We start from the raw sequence: 18,466 nt of genomic DNA, 5'->3' as shown, positions 1-18,466 counted from the left end.
TAGAAGAATATATGGATTTTCCCTAAATTGCAGTAAGAATGGTTACGTACCCTTAAATTATACATACTAGCCCTTACCCGTTGTGAGATATTTGCCCCCCGTAGGGGGTACTGCGCCCGGTGCGTTTTTAATTCACTAATAAATTCATTATTAACTAGAACTGCACTCTGTCGAGTGCATACTTGCTTGTTGCACACTAGTAGGCCATAAATGGCCAACTAGTGCGCAAGCAGAGCGCGCAAGTACTTTCGACCGCTGTAAACTGTCAAATCTCAGTATCTCTGTGAAGGAACGTTTGAAATGTATAATTATTAGATGTAACTATTTGCTACCTACCTACTTTATGCATATAAACACCTAGTATTATTAAGTATGGTTCAAGTTTCTATCTATATAAGAAATACACTTTTATCGATGTAGATATATTCTGGATCCCTTTTTAGTTTTTTAAAGAAAAATAAATCCTTGATATGTGATGAAACAAAACGTATATAAACTGAATTAAAATATATTATACAGTATAATTATTTTATTATTTATTGTAAATTGTCAATTGTTTTAAATGTATTTCATCTTGGATTATAGAGATATTAATACTAAATCATGATCAGAGTAATATGTGTCTCTAACTTCAATTTCTGTAATAATACTTTCACATTTGTTAAAATATACATGATCTAACATACTTCCGTAATCTGTAGTTGGATTTGTATTTAATTGTTTAAAGCCTAATCTTGACATGAAGGTTTTTATACTTCTATCTTTCTCAGTATAATGGTCTTCATTGAAATCTCCTATTATCATAATTGCAGAAGTCGGAGATGATAGATACTTTACCATGTTTTCGAGAAATGTGTTTAATTTCGAAAGGTCTGTTTTAGGTGATCTGTACATAAGAATGATATATAGATCTTTATCTTTTACATGTATACATACGTGTTCTACTCTTTCTAATATCCTGATTTCATTTTGAATTATTTCAATGGAAATATCTTCTTTTATAGCAAACATAACTCTCCCACCTATATCATATTCTCTGTCATTCCTGATTGTATTGTAATTCGTGTTCATTGTTTTTAATTTAAAAGTAATGTTATTATTTTTCTTTAAGTGTGTTTCAGTAAAAGCTATTAGATCCAACATTTCGAGTTGGGAATCTGAGTTTATATCTTCTAAATGTGTTAGGGCCGATTCATACTCCTATTTTAGAGCCGAATAAAAGTCGGTTCGGCTCTGTAGAGCCTACAATTTGACGTCATTTGAGGTTCGGGGGGGCGGGTACCGTCCTAAAGTCGGCTCTTCGGTGCTACTGAAAATTTCTGACGAGCCGAAATCATTTCGGCACTACAGCGCCGAAACAGCGGTAAAATAGGAGTATGAATCGGCCCTTAGATAACCTCTGACGTTCAACAATCCAATTTTTAATGAATGCTTTATTGGTAATTGAATTATCTTCCGTATATTTGGATTTTCTAGAGGTGATTGTCAAGTATTAAAGTCAAGTATATATATGTTGTATTACTTACATCATCATTGAGAGCAGTTATACATATACTATATAGAGTATGTAGTTGTAAGTTGATTAGCGGTATACTGTGGTTACTTTGCGCCAAAAACCGTGACAGCCAACCTGCCATTTGATGCGTATGCAAAAAAAACAGCAGATTTGTGCCTGGTTTGCTGGTACCAGATTACACAATTGACCATATTTCTTACGTCATCATTGAGAGCTAGTCATACATATACACACCATGTACTCTGGTCCCAGCAAATCAGGCACAATTTGCTATTTTATTTCACTGATTATGTATATAGTATACGTATGACTAGCTCTAAATGATGACGTAAGACATACGTATACATATACGTATACTATATAGAGTATGTAGTTGTAAGTTGATTAGCGGTATACTGTGGTTACTTTGCGCCAAAAACCGCGACAGCCAACCCGCCATTTTATGCGTATGCCAATAAAACAGCAGATTTGTGCCTGGTTTGCTGGGACCAGATTACACAAATGACCATATTTCTTACGTCATCATTGATAGCTAGTCATACATATACACACCACGTACTCTGGTCCCAGCAGATCAGGCACAATTTGCTATTTTATTTTACTGATTATGTATACAGTATACGTATGACTAGCTCTAAATGATGACGTAAGACATATGGTCATTTATATGATCTGGTCCCATCAAACCAGTCACAGATTTGCTGTTTTTTTGCATACGCATAAAATGGCGGGTTGGCTGTCACGATGAACGAAGACCGGGCAAAATTATTACTTGCGCGCTCTGCTTGCGCAAGGAATAATTAATGTGTCAAATCGAAAAAAGGGCTTCGTTAAGACCTCCATATTCATATGGTCAATGCCTGTGTGAAAAGTGGGAGTGATTGGTGCAGGCAATGAGGAGATAAGGCAGTGTTTCTGACAGACAGACAGACAGACATTGTTAGAATTATATGATGATGATGATAGTATGATGATGAAATGAGCTATGCCACAATTCTTACAAAGATGACATCCAAAGTATAACTGAGTCTAGCCTTAGTTGATTTCCTCCAAATAGCCTATGTCCTAACATAATAGCTGTCCATGCCAAGTACTACGTATATCGTTCATCACTGTTGTCATAATAGTTGTGTTGTGGACTAAAAATAAATTTAAAACTATTTATAGTTATAGTGCTTGGTGTGGTCGGCCCTTTATATAGTATGGGCTGACAGAAAACAGATTGTGTAATATTGGCTACGTTTGGCAGAGAGAGTAAATGTAGTATACGTGTAGTACCATATCACCCTAACACTTCTAGAGGCTCCATATGTGGAATGTCTTACTCTTATGTTGTGTTTGCTGTGCAATAGCAAAGTCACTCTGGGCTGAGTGCTGAGTGTACTTTAATTTGCTCTTCAGGCAGCAGCAGCAACATGGTACTGTAGCACATTACACTTTCCACAAGATACCCCAAATAAATATCTTGTCTCTCAGTTGGTTGTTTGCTGTGTGAACTTGACTACGACAGTCACAGCTACAAGTTAGTATATGTATGACTCATCATTCCTTGACATTACAGGCGGGATGAGTCTGATTTTTTTATTCTTCTGCCTGCCGCCACCACTTCCTGCTGTAGTAGTGTGAAAGTTTAGGCCTGCTGACTCGCGCTCAGCTCATAGCCCAGTGACAATACTAATTCCCCGTTTCCTCTCAGATCTGCTGTGAGGTGGATTCCACACGTCTTGCTGAGTACAGCACTGCTGTTCCTGCTGCATGCTGATTTGAGCAGTCTCCTGTCCTGTAAGGGCTGGCCTACCTTTGGTAGAGCACTTTGACCCTTCATGACAGCATGATCACCATATGACTCTGAGACAGCACGCCTAAAGAACGGAGTCAACAAAGCAAGACAAAGGCCAAAGACGAAGCCTCTTGATGAAGCGATTGACTTTGGAAAAAGCTGCTAGTTCACCACTTTCTGTCTTTTTCTGTATGTTTTGCTGAACATGCATTCTTCATGGAACAGGCCAATAGGCAAAGGTTGCTGATGTTGGCTAATTTCAAATAGCAGCTCTCTACAGGTAGGAATGTACAGATCACCATGTCACCTTAAATATGGCAGTCCAGCTTTTTTCATTTGGCTTTTTGTGTTTTTAGTGGCTCACTTTCAGGAATGGTTTAGTCACTCACTGTCTTGTGTATTATATATTTGGCCTGCCTGATTGATTTAGAAACAAAACAAACCAAAACCAGATTGTGTGGTCTAAGCACAAACTCTCAATAGCATATAAATTTGTCTGCTAAGCTAAATTGCTTTGCTCAGCCTAAAACATTGTCTGTGCCATGCCGAAACACAGTCTGACAGATCAAATGCCACCATGAGTCTGTTTCCCCCCCAGCATCATGTGTCTGTCTGGTTGCATTACGTTGCTTACGTTTCCAAGTGTGTTTAATTAGCATCTTAATTTATTTTCCTTACCTAGTTTGGACGTGTTAAAGCCTCTGCAGCTCTGTGCCATAAGCTTTATATTCACCATAGCTATTGCTCTGCCTATTTCCCACACTGTCTAGTAACACCACTGTAATTTTGCATCTAAAACATTCAAATGTACACCTACAGTAAGTATCACTAGATTTTACATTCATGTGATATAAATCATGTATCTCCATCTATTTGTTGCCAGCAGCAACAATCTAGTAGGAATCTACTGGCTAGCTAAAGAGGAACGACGTAGATTGCCTTTGGTAATAGTCTATTTGTTTAGTGGTTTGTTTAGTGGTTTCCTACCGAATTACTTCAAAAAGTTGGAAATTGTGTGAAATTTGTATGCTATATTGGAAAAACTTTGACCATATTGTTGCACCAGATCTAAATTTGTTTTGGTATTTTGGACGACATGATGAAATAGAAATTAAGTACAGAATTAAGTACATTAATAATGTCTCAAAAGCATAAACATCCAATTTTGTTACGTTTCTCGCTTAACTTTACAATGCTAGGCAAAAAAAGGCTAAGAAAAACAGCTGTAAACTGATGTACCGGTGGATGTACCGGTGGATAGAAACATCACATTTAGCAGAAAAACTATAATTTATGAGAAATTATGTGTTTCAGTAGTGACACTGATTTAAAATTGATTGTTTGATTTAAAACCAACATTTAATAAGTTGACAAAAATAATTTAGATATTGTTTTCAATAATTGAAATGTAGGAGTTAGAGGTTGTGACAGCCACCTCCCAATAGAAAGTAACATATAAACTATATATTTTTATATATTACATTTTGTTCTATCTCAATAAATGTATTGTGATTAAATAGATCATAAGATGATATTTGTACACATGTAAGGTCTGACTACTTAATTGTTTAAAAATATATATTTTACATTGTGGGACTGCAATTTGAATAGGCTCGTATACATACGTGCCCAACTTACCATGAAAGCTTTCTCTTCCATCTCTTGCAATACTGCTTTGATATCCATCTTCGATGATCCAATCAATCAACTCAGTGCACATTTCCCTTTGAAGTTCAAAGACAGAAACGTCCCTGCAGCCTGCAAGGGATGAATGTCAACAAACAGTGGAATGTCATCATAAAAAGTGTAACGAAACTGATACAGTGGCTGATAGAGGCGAGAAAATGCTAAATATATATATATATATTAAAAAATTTACGCTCAAAGTTACCTATAATGCCTTTAATAGATCTCTCACTGCAGATTGACGTTTGCATGGTACCGCTTTGAAATCACTTTCACTGTGAAATGCTCAGTGGCTCTCTTTACGTCTTCCCTGCAGGTGGCGACAGACAAGGTTTCAGGCAAGCTGAGTTCTACTCTCGCATGGGTGAAGAACTCGGTGTCACACACGGTCAGTCAGATGGCTAGCCAGGTGGCCACGCCCATGTCCTTGCCGACCTCCTCCTCCTCCACGTCGCTATCTTCGCCGTCCTCGCCCGCCCAGCTCAGCCCCGATGAAATGGAGCTGCTCGCCAAGCTTGAGGAGCAGAACCGGTAAGCTAAATCCGCTCGTTTTGCCTGGTATGACAGTTTAATGGGCAACTTTTTGATTTCTTGAGCCAACTTATTTTGTGTGGCTCAAACGGTTAACGGTTGAACTGGATTTCCCCCTACCGCACCTTTGCATTTATGAGTCTGCTGCTGGTTGTGGGTATTTTCAGATTTTAGTTGTCTTGTCCTGTTCACCAGAATATTTTCGAGCGGTGCCTAACCGCTCCATTACGCAGCAATGTGTGTGTGTATGTCTGTCTCTGTCTGTCTGTATGTATGTCTGAGTATGGACAGCTGCAACACCTAAAGTGGCAAGTGGAGTACAGCACAGAGAAAAGTGGCACAGAGTACACAGTATGAGCCCTGGGCGCGTTCCTGGGGCTCTGGCTGTTCGACCCCACATGGTAAACTCTGTCATTTCTTGACCGTTTGGAGGCTGGGTGTCTTGCCGGGACCGGGGCGGCCCCTCCTGGGGTCTGGATGTTCCGGCGACCCCCTGGGGACCCCCACACAGACATTTGGACACGGGGCGGCTCGCAGGAACCGGGCTGGCACCCAGGGTGCGTTCCTGGAGGTCTAGATGTTCCGGGGACCCCCACACAGTACAGAGCACAGTAGAGTACAGTAACTAGAACAATACATTTGTAGTTTCACCGCTCAGTTCACACAGGTGTGAGTTTTAGTAATAAAAAGTAAAACATTTTGTTATCAAACATTTCCCATATGTTCCCAAAATGGACTGTTTTTAATGACCAAAATAAATAAACTGAACTGAACTGACTGAAATAATTCCTACAACACTGATGTGTGTAAGAGGAGCTATGAGGTTTTTAAAATGTTTTCACACAACTGTACGGTCTGTTTGTACTACAAGTAATGGGGAAAGTCATAGTATTGATTTGGTTATCTAATAGCCACATAGTCCTCACTGAGTCCCTCGCAAACTGAAAACACTTTGCCTCTCCTTTTAGCTGTTCATTCATTAAAGGACTATTAGAGGAGGGTAGACGAACACCTTTTTGTCTGTCCTCCTATATGAATTCCTGCCCCATGATGACTCTTACCCTGTGCTGTCAGTGTTGGCATGGAAACCAGACTGAGTGGTTCCAAAATTAGGGGTTTGGGTTCACAATTGCCTCCAGTGATGGAAGAGGAGCAGTAATGTGTGTTTATGCGAGGTAAAGCCATTTGATTCATGTCATCTGTGGGTCTACAGTAGTCCTGTTACATGGTTCCAAAATGACAGATTATATGCTAATGAACCCCCTTGATAAGGGAAGATAAGACAGAGTTGGGGTCATTGATTTGGTCCCTAATGCCCTTTATGGTGCTCTGGGTTCTGTCCTTTGTCAAAAGGTGAACATAAGGCATCTGGCCTTTAGAGGTTCATAGTTCGGGGGCCATTTGACCCCTGCCTCCACCCTGACAAGTAGGACCACAGCTGGGCCCTTTCACCAGGCACATGTCTTTGCTGACATGCTTTCCCTTCTCATTAAATCCCATTAATTCTGTAGGAATATGCCAAGAGTTGCCTTAAACATAGGGATAATATTTTAATTATCTGGGCGGGTGTTCATTATCTATCAAATACCGAAATAAGGTACACAATGCGCTGCAACATGTTCTTCTATTTTGGCCAAATGTTCTGTTTTAGCTGCTTCATTTGATTGATTCATTCAGCAGCAGAGTTGAACAGGAACCACTCATAATGGTATCATATGTTTTCTGTTCAAATCTTCTGCTGAGCCAATTACAGTAAATGTGGCTAACTGATGGCTGTATTGTATATGAAATGTAATGAAATGAGGCATCTCAGTTGTGGCAGAAAGAATACTCAGTTTTTCTGGACACTGCCACAGAGCAAAAGAACCGGTCATTTTGGATATTCTTCTGTGGAGACTACCCTGCCCATCAAGACGAACAAGACCACTCACATTTCCAGATGTTCTGAGTAGGGACACAGGACTGACTGTGAATGAACTTGGTGTGGCAATGAGCAACAGAGACCAGTGGAAGCAGCTTGTGTCGCAGATCTCGAGGGCACTCGAATGATGATGAGAAAAATATTAGGGAATTTAGGTGCTTGTCCTGCTGGGAGCATGCACAACAAATAATGCTTATCGGCTCATTATTAATTATGCAAGATTTGCACAGACACACACACAGTGACACAGGCAAATGCATGAATCTTCTGGCAGAGAACTTTGGAAATAATCGGGTCACAGCCTAGGACATAGTAGTACACAGCAAAGTAACTGCCGGTGAGGCACATAACTTTAGAAATCAAACTGTTGGCCCAGGCCGTAGCGTAACGGTCTGGGCACCGGACTGGTAATCCAGTCGCAGTGTGCCGCGGGTTCGACTCCCGGACCCGACACGGCCTTTACTGCATGTCATCCCCCCATCTCTCTCCCGTTTCCTGTCAGCCTACTGTCTGTCCCTTCAAAAATCAATAAAAGGCGTAAGCCGCAAAAAAATATCTTAAAAAAAAAAAAGAAATCAAACTGTTTCCAAGACAAGTACATGCATGTTAGACAAAGTGGTAGGTGTAAAGGGCATTGATATTTTCATATGTTAACTTAACACAGAGTGATGTGCCCTCCCTCCCACACTCTGTCACCAATGGGCCTTTGTACCCTACAGACCAGATAAGAGACATAGCCATGCTTGTCACTAGCGTGAAAAAGACAAGCGACGGGAGTCCCTCATTTACTATGTGAATCTCTCAGCCAGGCATGTTGCTATTCTGGAATCCCTAGAATGCAGAGGATATGAGGAGTACACCATGAACCTATCTTGGTAAGAAAGCATCTGTCTTTTCTTTTTCTTTGGTATGTTAGATCGACAACTTCACGATGGAACAAGGCAAGTGTTGCCTTCTTTAACCACTTGAACGCAGGCATCCTTACTCTGGAGTGAACATTTAGCTAAAATAGCAGAGCAAAACATGTCGCAAAGTGGCATGTTGTGAGCTTATAGATCAGCTAGATGGTTAGTGTAGAGTGAAACGAGGAGAAAGGAGGCAGGAGGCCTAGCAATAAGAGTACTGTGAGACTCTGGTCAACTACATAGGGTTTAAGTTAACATGATGTAGGACTAACTTTGTGGTGGTTCTGTTCATCGGTTAACTGTTGTAACTTTGTAATGGAGTGATTTGTATTCACCTAAATTATTTCACCTTTGTTTCTCTGTACAGCTTTGAACTAGTCTAGGTTGTTTGACTACTGGTGAATTATTTGCAGAGCCTCTGTGAAGCCCTCTACTGTAGGTTAGATGAAGTCAGGTTCATGTGTGCGTTGTAGGTCAGCACTACAATGTGGATGTTCATCTGATGTGAGTTAACCACATGCGTGAAGGAGATGGCAGTTTAGATAGCCATGTGAGTGTATAAGGACTACTGTGGTCCATTTTGTTTCCAGATGGCTCACTTGTATGACGAGTATGATGATGTCTGGGGTACTGTGTAGCATGGAGAAGTGGAATTCCCTCCCACCTTTTAAGTGAATCATTCAGGCCTACACAGTATACTACACTGATATTGTAGTTCTAATTTACTCCATAAAGGAATCAAATTAATCAATCACTTTTGACAAATGAAGAAATCAAACTGTTTGTTTGTTTTCTTTTCCCGTGAATAAAATCTGACTGTGTGCAAGGGCCTTAACAACAGGCAACATCATGCCAAGGTTGGGCGGTTTCCAAAAATGTAAACCACGGTTTAAGCCACCCCAAAAACGTGGTACTCTGTTTTACCGTCTAATTTTAACGTGGCGAGCGGACACATTACGCGATCAAAATGACAGCTGTTAATAATCAGAGTCTGCTATTACAGTCTATCACCAGTATGGCTTCTTTCCATAATGCTAAAGAGTCTAAAATTAACATGCATAAACACTTTATTGACTGGGGCATACAATGTTCCCGGCCGCACTTAATTCTATCTTAACTGATTATTGTCAAGTCTGGATATTAAAACTTGTGTCAGTTGTTTGTCACAAGTCAATCAATGTGAGTTGAAATGTGAGTTCGCTGCCCCATGCGGTCACTTTACCATTGGGGGTAAAGGGTAAAGTTAAGTTTTTTTGCCACGTCGTTGCCATGGATGGTGGAAACTGAGACTGCAGTAGGCTATCCTTCAACTTCAATGTATCTCCAAGACTCCTAGCTTGTGATTTAGCTTCAGTCATGAAAATAATTAGGGATGCACCGATATGGAAATTCTTGTCCGATACGATACTGATGTTTAAAATGATGTTCAGCCGATACTCATACCGATAGATGTTTGTTTAGTTTTTGTTGTTTTTATTTCCCCCTTTTGTGCCAAGGAAACTATACATCTTCAATACAAGAAATAAATGTTCAGAATCTACAGCTTGGTAGGCTGTAGATAACCAACACACCAACGTAGCTAATGCAAAATGTATGCTTATCAACAACAGATAAATATTGGCTACTGCCATCGGTTAATGTCAGTTTTATTAGCCGATACCGATATTGACCGATAACAGCCGCGGTTCTCACATTATTTCATTTTCTAGCGTGATCGCAGAGTTTGCGGCTGACAGTGGCTGATAGGGATAGTAGATTAGTAGAAATCCAAAGAGTTCCCATATTGGGGGTGTCGCATTACTTAGTTTTAGACGCAGTCTCCAGCTGTTATTTGATGCTGCCATTCTCTCTACTGCGTCGCACACAACGCACATGTCACGTGACACGGTTTGGCCGACGCGACCGACAAGATTTCATACAACCATTTTAAACTGCACGACCTTACATCACGCCCAGATGATTCACCACTGTTCATCCTAACAGTGCTGGACACGCAGGCTGTGCTCATAGAGACATGCATTGCATTCGTTCCCCTCCCTCCGTGACCCAAATCTGGCTGTAACCCGAGCCAGGCTGGGAGCACTCCCCGGTGACGTCACCCACTGCGGTAGAGAGGGCCCCTTCCTCCCCACATTTTCCGAGATCAGGTGTCTGAGCCTTTGTGTGCATGCCTGCCAGCCATGGGGTTCTCTGCAGAGTACTGTAACAGGCCAGGAGCCACACTTTTCCTCTCTGTAGGCTGATCCTTGAGCAGGCCAACGCTGTCGGCAGCTCTAGTGACAAACCTAGTACGGTACAAGCCAAGGTTTGTTTGTTGAAGTATGACACGCATGGCTCCAGGTTTTGTCTTCAACATACCATTTTAAGGATTGGTGTTTATGACTTCAAAACATTTAATTACGTTATGAGTCGAGAACCCTTTTACATTTCCTATGGATTTGTTGTTGCTGTCATACTGACCTGTGATTGGCCTGTATGTTTGTTTTTTTTTGTTGGGGAGAAGTCATGCCATTTTTTATATTTGGCCGCTCATTACTTAATCATGTGAGGCTATCATAACAGTTCTACACGTTATTAGCGTGTAGATCAGTTATTTTTGGCAAGCAACACATACCACAGAGGAGCTATAAATTAGCCGTCAGTCACTTTGAGGGCATGTAGGATTGTAACATGATTATAACATCACAGGATTATAACATCACAGGAATATCTGCACTATAAATGTGAGTGGCTTTGTGCCCCAGCTTCAGTCACCGGGCGCCTTTGCCTGAAATATTTCCTCAGTATAAACTACACTAAATGTACACTGCATTGACAACATAATTATGCACACAACCCTTTTATATACGCAGTCAAACTGAGTGTTAATTTAACTTAAAGGGTGCACAAAATTACACTCATAGTTTCAAATTTGACTGTGTAGTCACTGTTTTTTTCTTGCCTCACTTTGAGGGGATTCTTTGTTTGTTTTGAACTTATGCTTCCCTACCATTGAAGGAAACATTATACTTTTATCTCTAAAATTCAGCACCGTAAAGGTGTTTTTTCTTTTGCTTTTTGTGGATCCGAAATAAAATAAAAAATAAGAAAACGGCAAGCAAAACATCCTTGCTCACAGTTGCATATTCATATTCGTAGCAATGCACACGCAGCAAAGGTCATCGGGGTTGGGACTCGAACCCGTGACATGCTTTCTAGCTGGATTGCCAGCCTAGGTGCCATTTCATCAGATGTTTAAGTGAAATAATGTCTCACACAGTTATGTTTGACTGTACCCTCCACAGGCTGTTGGAGACAGACAGCAAGTCCCTGCGCTCCGTGAATGGCTCGAGGCGGAACAGTGGCTCCTCGCTGGTGTCCAGCTCCTCTGCCTCCTCCAACCTCTCCCACCTGGAGGAAGACACCTGGATCCTCTGGGGACGCATCGTCAACGAGTGGGAGGACGTGCGCAAGAAGAAGGAGAAGCAGCTCAAGGTGAGGTGGACAAAGTACTCAACCCCAGTACTTGAGTAAAAATATTACTCAAGTGAAAGTTGCCAAATGTGTATTTGGGTAGTACACACGTACTGGGGTAAATTCTAAAGTAATTTTTCTTTTTTAATATCAATGTATGGTGAGCTTGTAGATTGTCTGTTCCTGCAACAGGGACAGACAATCCAGCACAGAACAGGCATTTTCAGGTTGGGATACCAATTTTATCCAATCAGGAGAAAGAACTCGTAAAGCATAAACAAGTTAAATTGGAAGTGATGACACAAATAAATGAGCAGACAGTCACAAAACTGGAACTGGAACAATATAAATTTAAGCTGATCAATGGGTATACCGTATTCTCACCTGATTGGTTGAAAATGTGCAACTTTGATGAAAATTTATTTTCTGTTTATTAAAGAGGTAAAGAGACCCCTCTTATTGAACATTAATATATAGCAATGATTACTATCAGAATATAACGCTTAAATAGCACTTACCCTACCTTACAATATACAACCTTACAATATACAATACATTTGTAAATATATTTTGTTAGTGACCAACTCTGGTCCTGTGTGCTCTCGATTAGGCTGGATTATGAGCTCACAGAAGCACGTTTGACCTCAGCTCACCCATGATGTTGTTATCCAAAGTCAGGCATGCTACTCAGGAACTGCAAATACTAAGAATTATTCATTAACTGAGATTACTACTGGTTTTATGACTTACAGCACTCCAAAATATAATGTTTCCTTCTATAATATTAGGAGCATAGACACAAATTCACAATAGAATTTGTAAATCGCAGAATTGGATGCATTTCCCATTGAACAATGAATCCATTATTTGATTAATCATTTCACCCCTAACTGTTTGGACCACAGTTGACAGACACACTGACTACATTTTCATTTCATGGACAGAGCTTGTTTTGGTTCACCTAATAACCTATTTTGCACACCACAACTTGCTAATTCGGACAGCGCACGTCGCGTGCAGCCATCATCTGTTTGGCACAAACATTAGCGTGCCTAGCGGCTTGCTCAGGCACACCATGCAGAGCTTCAAGGCCTCTGCACGCCTGCCCTGTTTAGTGACTTAAAAAGTCAAGCACTTGTAATATCTTGCACGCAGGACGTCAACTGAAACAAAATTTGTGCTCACAAATTCAACTTTGATGGAAATCGCTTACATGTTTTCTCTTCATAGAATGACGACAATAGTAGGCCTATGTTTCCATTACACTGGATTAAACTGAATCTGTTATGTGGGCCCCAACAATATGATTTTGTCTAAAGAGCTCATCCTTTAAGTTAGACTGTACTTAGAATCTCTATCCCTACAAAGTTATGCCTCAAGCTTTTACTTCTGGCAATGAACCAAACAATTCCCCTATCTGTCTTGACTGTTTACCTACTCGGTTTAAAAGTAATTGTGTGCGTGTGTGTGTATGTAGTGCCTCAGTGTTGTCCTTGAACTTTATTATTTTAGTTCTTGACATTTGAAACTCAATTTGAGTCACTTGTTCATGTGATCATATAAAGGGGCTCTTGAGAACTTGTTTGTCTCCAAACCATGTTAAAGAACTATCGGTTCGTAATTTGAGCATAAGCATATTTATTATGTGCATAAGTACACATGTCAATGTCAAGGAGCTCAAAAGATGTGTGTACATATAAGTGTGTCTGTGTAACCGGGGGAAGTGTAGTAAAGAAACTGCATCGCAATAATCAATGTGTTATTTCATGGCCAGATGGCTCAACTGGCCTGTGATATTAATCATCACCAATTCCTTCTCTGTAACAGTTGGTCAGTTGGTTTTCTCTTCCCCTCAGCTTCTGTAGAAAGTAGAAACATTTTAGCTGCATGAGGGTAGAGGGGAACCTCCAACTTTTTTTATTTTCTTCCCCGTCAGCGAAACTCTTCTCTATTAATTTTGCCCTCTGGACTTGCGTTTCTACTGCTCTGGCAGAGAAGACTCTTTCTAGCAAAACCAATTGAATATGCGCTAAAGGCTGACCAGGTTTACTGTAGCGCAGTAATATGGGTAGGCGTCAGCGATGACTCCAGATGTCTTACATGAATACGTAATTCATGAGTTTCCACTTACATCGGTGTGTTAGTGAGAGAGAGACTATAACGGTGGGCTGGGAAGACGAGGGTGACAGAATGAGCAGCAAGTGTGGTGGCACAGAGTTCAGCTTTCTCTCTCAGACAAGACAGGATGTGAGAGGGTTTATTGTTCCAGCACAAGGCTCGGCCTGTCTTGGCTGACCTCGGTGAGAGGAGAGAGATCCCCTGCTGAAAGCCTGCATGGGTGGACCTCTGATCCAGATACACCCTGCACCCACACCACACTCAACAGCTGCACAAGGCAGTGTTCCCTCTCAGAAATGGGATTAATGGAGTTATATCGGCAATAATATGCAAGAAAAACATTTCGCTCTGCAGGACACCTCACTGACAAGATTATTTAGTGGCGGAAAATTGTCTTATCATGTGGAACATCCCGTGCTAGAATGGGATAACATATTAGAGCATAATGAGATGAACAGACGCATGGCTGTATCCTGATATAAATAACACTGGTGTGTGTGTGTTGTAGTCCCTGGTGGAGGCCAGCCTGTTCCCCTGTTCAAAACATGTATATTATTGGAAATATCTTTTATAATATAGGGAAACAGTTTGATAGTTTTCCGTAATGGATTTATATGTGTATATATTTTTTAACAATGTATTTTGGGGTTTTTTATGCCTTTTATTGATTGTATAGTAGGTTGACAGGACTTAATGAATACCTTTCTCATTATCCCACACAGGACCTAGTCAGAAAAGGGATTCCTCATCACTTTCGGGCGATAGTATGGCAACTTCTCTGCAATGCCCAGAACATGCCCATCAAAGATCAGTACTCAGAGCTCCTGAAGATGACTTCGCCCTGTGAGAAGCTGATTCGCAGGGACATAGCGCGCACGTACCCAGAACATGATTTCTTCAAGGAGAAAGACTGCATGGGACAGGAGGTGCTCTTCAATGTCATGAAGGTAATTTTCTTCACTGTTTCCCCGAGTGAAACACAAACATCTGTACAAGCTTCACAGGTTGGTTGCTATTTCACTCCAATTCAAGGCAGCAAGTAATGCAATTTGTGAGTGTATAGTTTGGTTTCGGTTACACACACACACACACACACACACACACACACACACACAATAGTTTTGACTAGTTTTCTTCCCAAAAACACATGGCTTCACCACTCAAATTATTTTATGTCCAACATTAGTTGTCCAACAAATGTGGCATATGTCAGGAAAACACATGCTCTACAAATAGCTTGACCAGCAGTCCATGTCTGTGTAGTTTCTCATGTAAAACCAGCTGTGCTCCAAAGACCACTGATACTCATTCCACATCCCTTTCTGTTGTCTCAGGCCTATTCTCTGGTGGACCGTGAGGTCGGCTATTGTCAAGGGAGTGCCTTCATTGTGGGACTGCTGCTCATGCAGGTAATCCCAAATATGCTTTTCGACACACAAACTGTTTCCTTGGAGACACAGATTCGTAATTGCCTTCCGGCAAATTGTCCAGCATCCGTGTGTACATATTTGTACAGCTGGATAAGAGAGAGTGCGAGTGTTTGAATATTGCAATGTTTTCATCTCTAGATGCCAGAAGAGGAGGCGTTCTGTGTGTTTGTGAAGCTGATGCAGGACTACAGGTTGCGGGAGCTCTTCAAACCCAGCATGGCTGAGCTGGGACTCTGCATGTACCAGTTTGAGTCTATGATCCAGGTAGGAGCCGTATTATGACAAATTAAATCACTGCAGGGGCAGGTTAAGAAGTTATGGGAAATGATTTCTCACAACCTTTCTATCATGCAGGAGCATCTGCCGGACCTCCATGTGCATTTCCAGGCCCAGAGCTTCCACACGTCCATGTACGCCTCCTCCTGGTTCCTCACCATATTCCTCACCTCCTTCCCTCTGCCCGTTGCCACCAGGATCTTCGACATCTTCATGTGTGAGGTCAGTTTGAAGAGACCATGAATCACCATTTTGAGTATTTAGTCAAAGAAAATAAACTAGATTTTTTCTTTTTGGTTAAAAGGTTTAATAATAACTGCTGATAAAATACAAGATTTAATCAAGCGACAATAGAGAATGGACAGTATGTTGTCCGTTAGCGCCACCTAGCGGCAAAAAGATAGTTAGTCAATTTTGCAAGTGTCAACATTTATATTTTGTATTGTCTCCATCTTGTCACGATCTCTCTAATCTTCCTTAATTATACAATTCAATACTTGTTTTATGGCCTTTCTATACCTAAATCTGTGTTAAGAATAACAGGTTAAAGGTGAGGCAGAAGAGATGACACTTTTGACAGATTTAAAATAAGCATGTTCAATATCTCGGTATACATTTTTGTTCTCATTTAACCACTTAAACCCTATATATACTTTATTGACCACCCCGGTCACCCCAGGGGTCTATACTTGGTCCTCCTCTCCTTTTCCCCCCTCTACACCAAAGGAAAATGGCCGATCCACAGGTTTACTTGAACAGCTATTTTCACGAATGTCCACCCAGTTTCAGGATCTAGGGTTCCTGTGGTTAATGGAGTCATTGGACCTGTGGAAGCTATTCTAAGAATTCCTAGTGATGACTGGTGATGTTTTTTTTAAGGGACTGGAGATTGTGTTCCGTGTCGGGCTAGCCATCCTCCAAATGAACCAGACAGAACTCGTACAGCTCGACATGGAGGGAATGTTACAGGTACAACCACTATGCAGTAATGTAACATCCGTGCCCCTGTGCCCCTGTTTGTGAGCTCTCATGAGCCCATGCTCACAATCCGCATAAACTCTCACCACCACGTTAAATTGATTTATATATATGTGTGCTCCCAATGCGCACAGCCGCACACTGACATTTTGGTGGCAGAAGAACACCTTGCCACAGCATTTGTAAAGCAAGTGGTATATGGACCCTGACTGGCTCTCATCCAGTCTCTCTTTTTCCTTGCTGCGCTCCAGCACTTTCAGAAGGTCATTCCACGTCAGCTGGACAGCGGGCCAGACAAGGTCATCCAGGCTGCCTATCAAGTCAAGTACAATGCCAAGAAGATGAAGAAGTGAGTCCTGCCATTTCCATAACTGCGGAAGCTTTTATTTTTCCCCGTACCTTGACTGGAATTGTAAATAATGTGCTGGAAGACTAGTCACACTGAAACGTTTTATTCCCCCAAAAAATACATGTTTGCTTATACTACAGTTTCTTGAAATTGTTCATTTTTATTTTATGAATGTTTTCTGTCACATTTATTTATATTATTTATTTTATATAATTATTTCAGGTTGGAAAAAGAATACACTACAATCAAAAGTAAAGAGATGGAGGAGCAGGTGGAGATTAAGGTGAGTGCATTGAACGGCAACAAAGAAAATTATAGGAATTCGATTGACGCGATTTAGATTTTGGAAATCCTGCAGGGATGTTGGAACACACTACAGGTCCTGTAGTGTGTAGGGTTTGCAATGATGCACTATATTGCAAACCGTTCACCATTACTGACCTTGTTTTCGTTGTTTTTTTTTAACACAGAGGTTGCGAAACGAGAACAGGCTTCTGAAGCAGAGGATAGATACATTGGAGAAAGTGAGTACAATCTGGGTAACATAACAACCATGGCAGTGCATGCACCAGTCATTCACTGTCACAGGCTTTCACTTTGAGGTCACCGACATTGTTGCATTAACCCATCCAGTGTATGTTCATATGTATGCAATTGCATCTCCGGTTGACCGCTGAGAACACACGTGGAGTCACATATTCACTAACATACTTGTTGAAACCCATCCAACTAAACAGTGGTTTATACGTTGTTGCACAGTGTATTGCACACCAAAAATAGTAGAGCTACAATCTATCTATTTGCGGTAAACTATACATGTGCACAACTACCCTTATGATAACTTCCTCTATGTTCAGGGGGTTTGTAAACAGAAGTTGGCCATCGGAATGCAAGTTGCCTCTGTTATGATGAATGTGTGTGGCGTACATGTACTGTATTTACATGCAGGGATCTATGTCATTCTCATGGTCACGTCTAACTCAAAGCAGCAACCGTTAACATGCTTTGTCTGGAATGCAAAAGTGAATGCTTAACACACATTGGGGAGATGATATGGAGCACTGCATGCCACGGTGTGCTGTTTGTATCATTCATGCGTTGTATGGCACACATGGGTGCTGACACTGCCTGGCATGAGGTCTCTGCAGTGGATATGCCAGGGTGTCCGTCACAAACCAGTTCAAGGTTGCTTCATCACTCTGGTCTCTTATTCATAATACATTTGCTAATGTAAGATCATTCAAAAGATTGGATGAACGCCACTTAAAAGCAATCGACCCTCTGTTGCGTTCAAACAAGCATGGCTCCTAAACACTATTAGTGCTGATGTCTCACTGCACTTTCTCCTCTGGGCTCTATTTGCTGTTGCTGTTCTGTGCTTTGCCTGTGTGAAATGTGTCACTGTGTTTTTCCAACACTATCTAATTTCCACACTGTCACCACCTCATTCACAATCTCGTCACCACACTGCACGGCAATGTTCCTTTTCTGACTCTGAACGCTAACAGTTCTACTGATTTTGT

The 18,466-nt window shown here is 41.1% G+C and overlaps 1 protein-coding gene across 4 annotated transcripts in view; it reads left to right on the top strand.

Moving 5' to 3' along the window:
- The window catches only part of evi5b (ecotropic viral integration site 5b), a 45,851-nt gene that overhangs the window by 8,350 nt on the left and 19,035 nt on the right, over window positions 1-18,466 (top strand). For 3 of the 4 annotated variants that reach the window (XM_083767390.1, XM_083767391.1, XM_083767388.1), the window contains exons 2-11: window positions 5,299-5,513; window positions 11,624-11,813; window positions 14,633-14,857; window positions 15,245-15,319; window positions 15,479-15,604; window positions 15,695-15,838; window positions 16,496-16,585; window positions 16,846-16,943; window positions 17,166-17,226; window positions 17,414-17,467. In XM_083767390.1, the coding sequence (XP_083623516.1) occupies window positions 5,380-5,513; window positions 11,624-11,813; window positions 14,633-14,857; window positions 15,245-15,319; window positions 15,479-15,604; window positions 15,695-15,838; window positions 16,496-16,585; window positions 16,846-16,943; window positions 17,166-17,226; window positions 17,414-17,467 (1,197 nt within the window). In that variant the 5' untranslated portion in view covers window positions 5,299-5,379. Of the gene's footprint in view, window positions 1-3,212; window positions 3,577-5,298; window positions 5,514-11,623; window positions 11,814-14,632; window positions 14,858-15,244; window positions 15,320-15,478; window positions 15,605-15,694; window positions 15,839-16,495; window positions 16,586-16,845; window positions 16,944-17,165; window positions 17,227-17,413; window positions 17,468-18,466 lie in introns of all 4 variants that reach the window. The other variant, XM_083767389.1, reaches the window with a different exon arrangement.

The sequence above is a fragment of the Protomyctophum parallelum genome (genome assembly GCF_964188405.1).
Source record: "Protomyctophum parallelum genome assembly, chromosome: 6".
NCBI lineage: Eukaryota > Metazoa > Chordata > Actinopteri > Myctophiformes > Myctophidae > Protomyctophum > Protomyctophum parallelum.
This window is presented reverse-complemented; position numbering and strand designations above follow the sequence as displayed.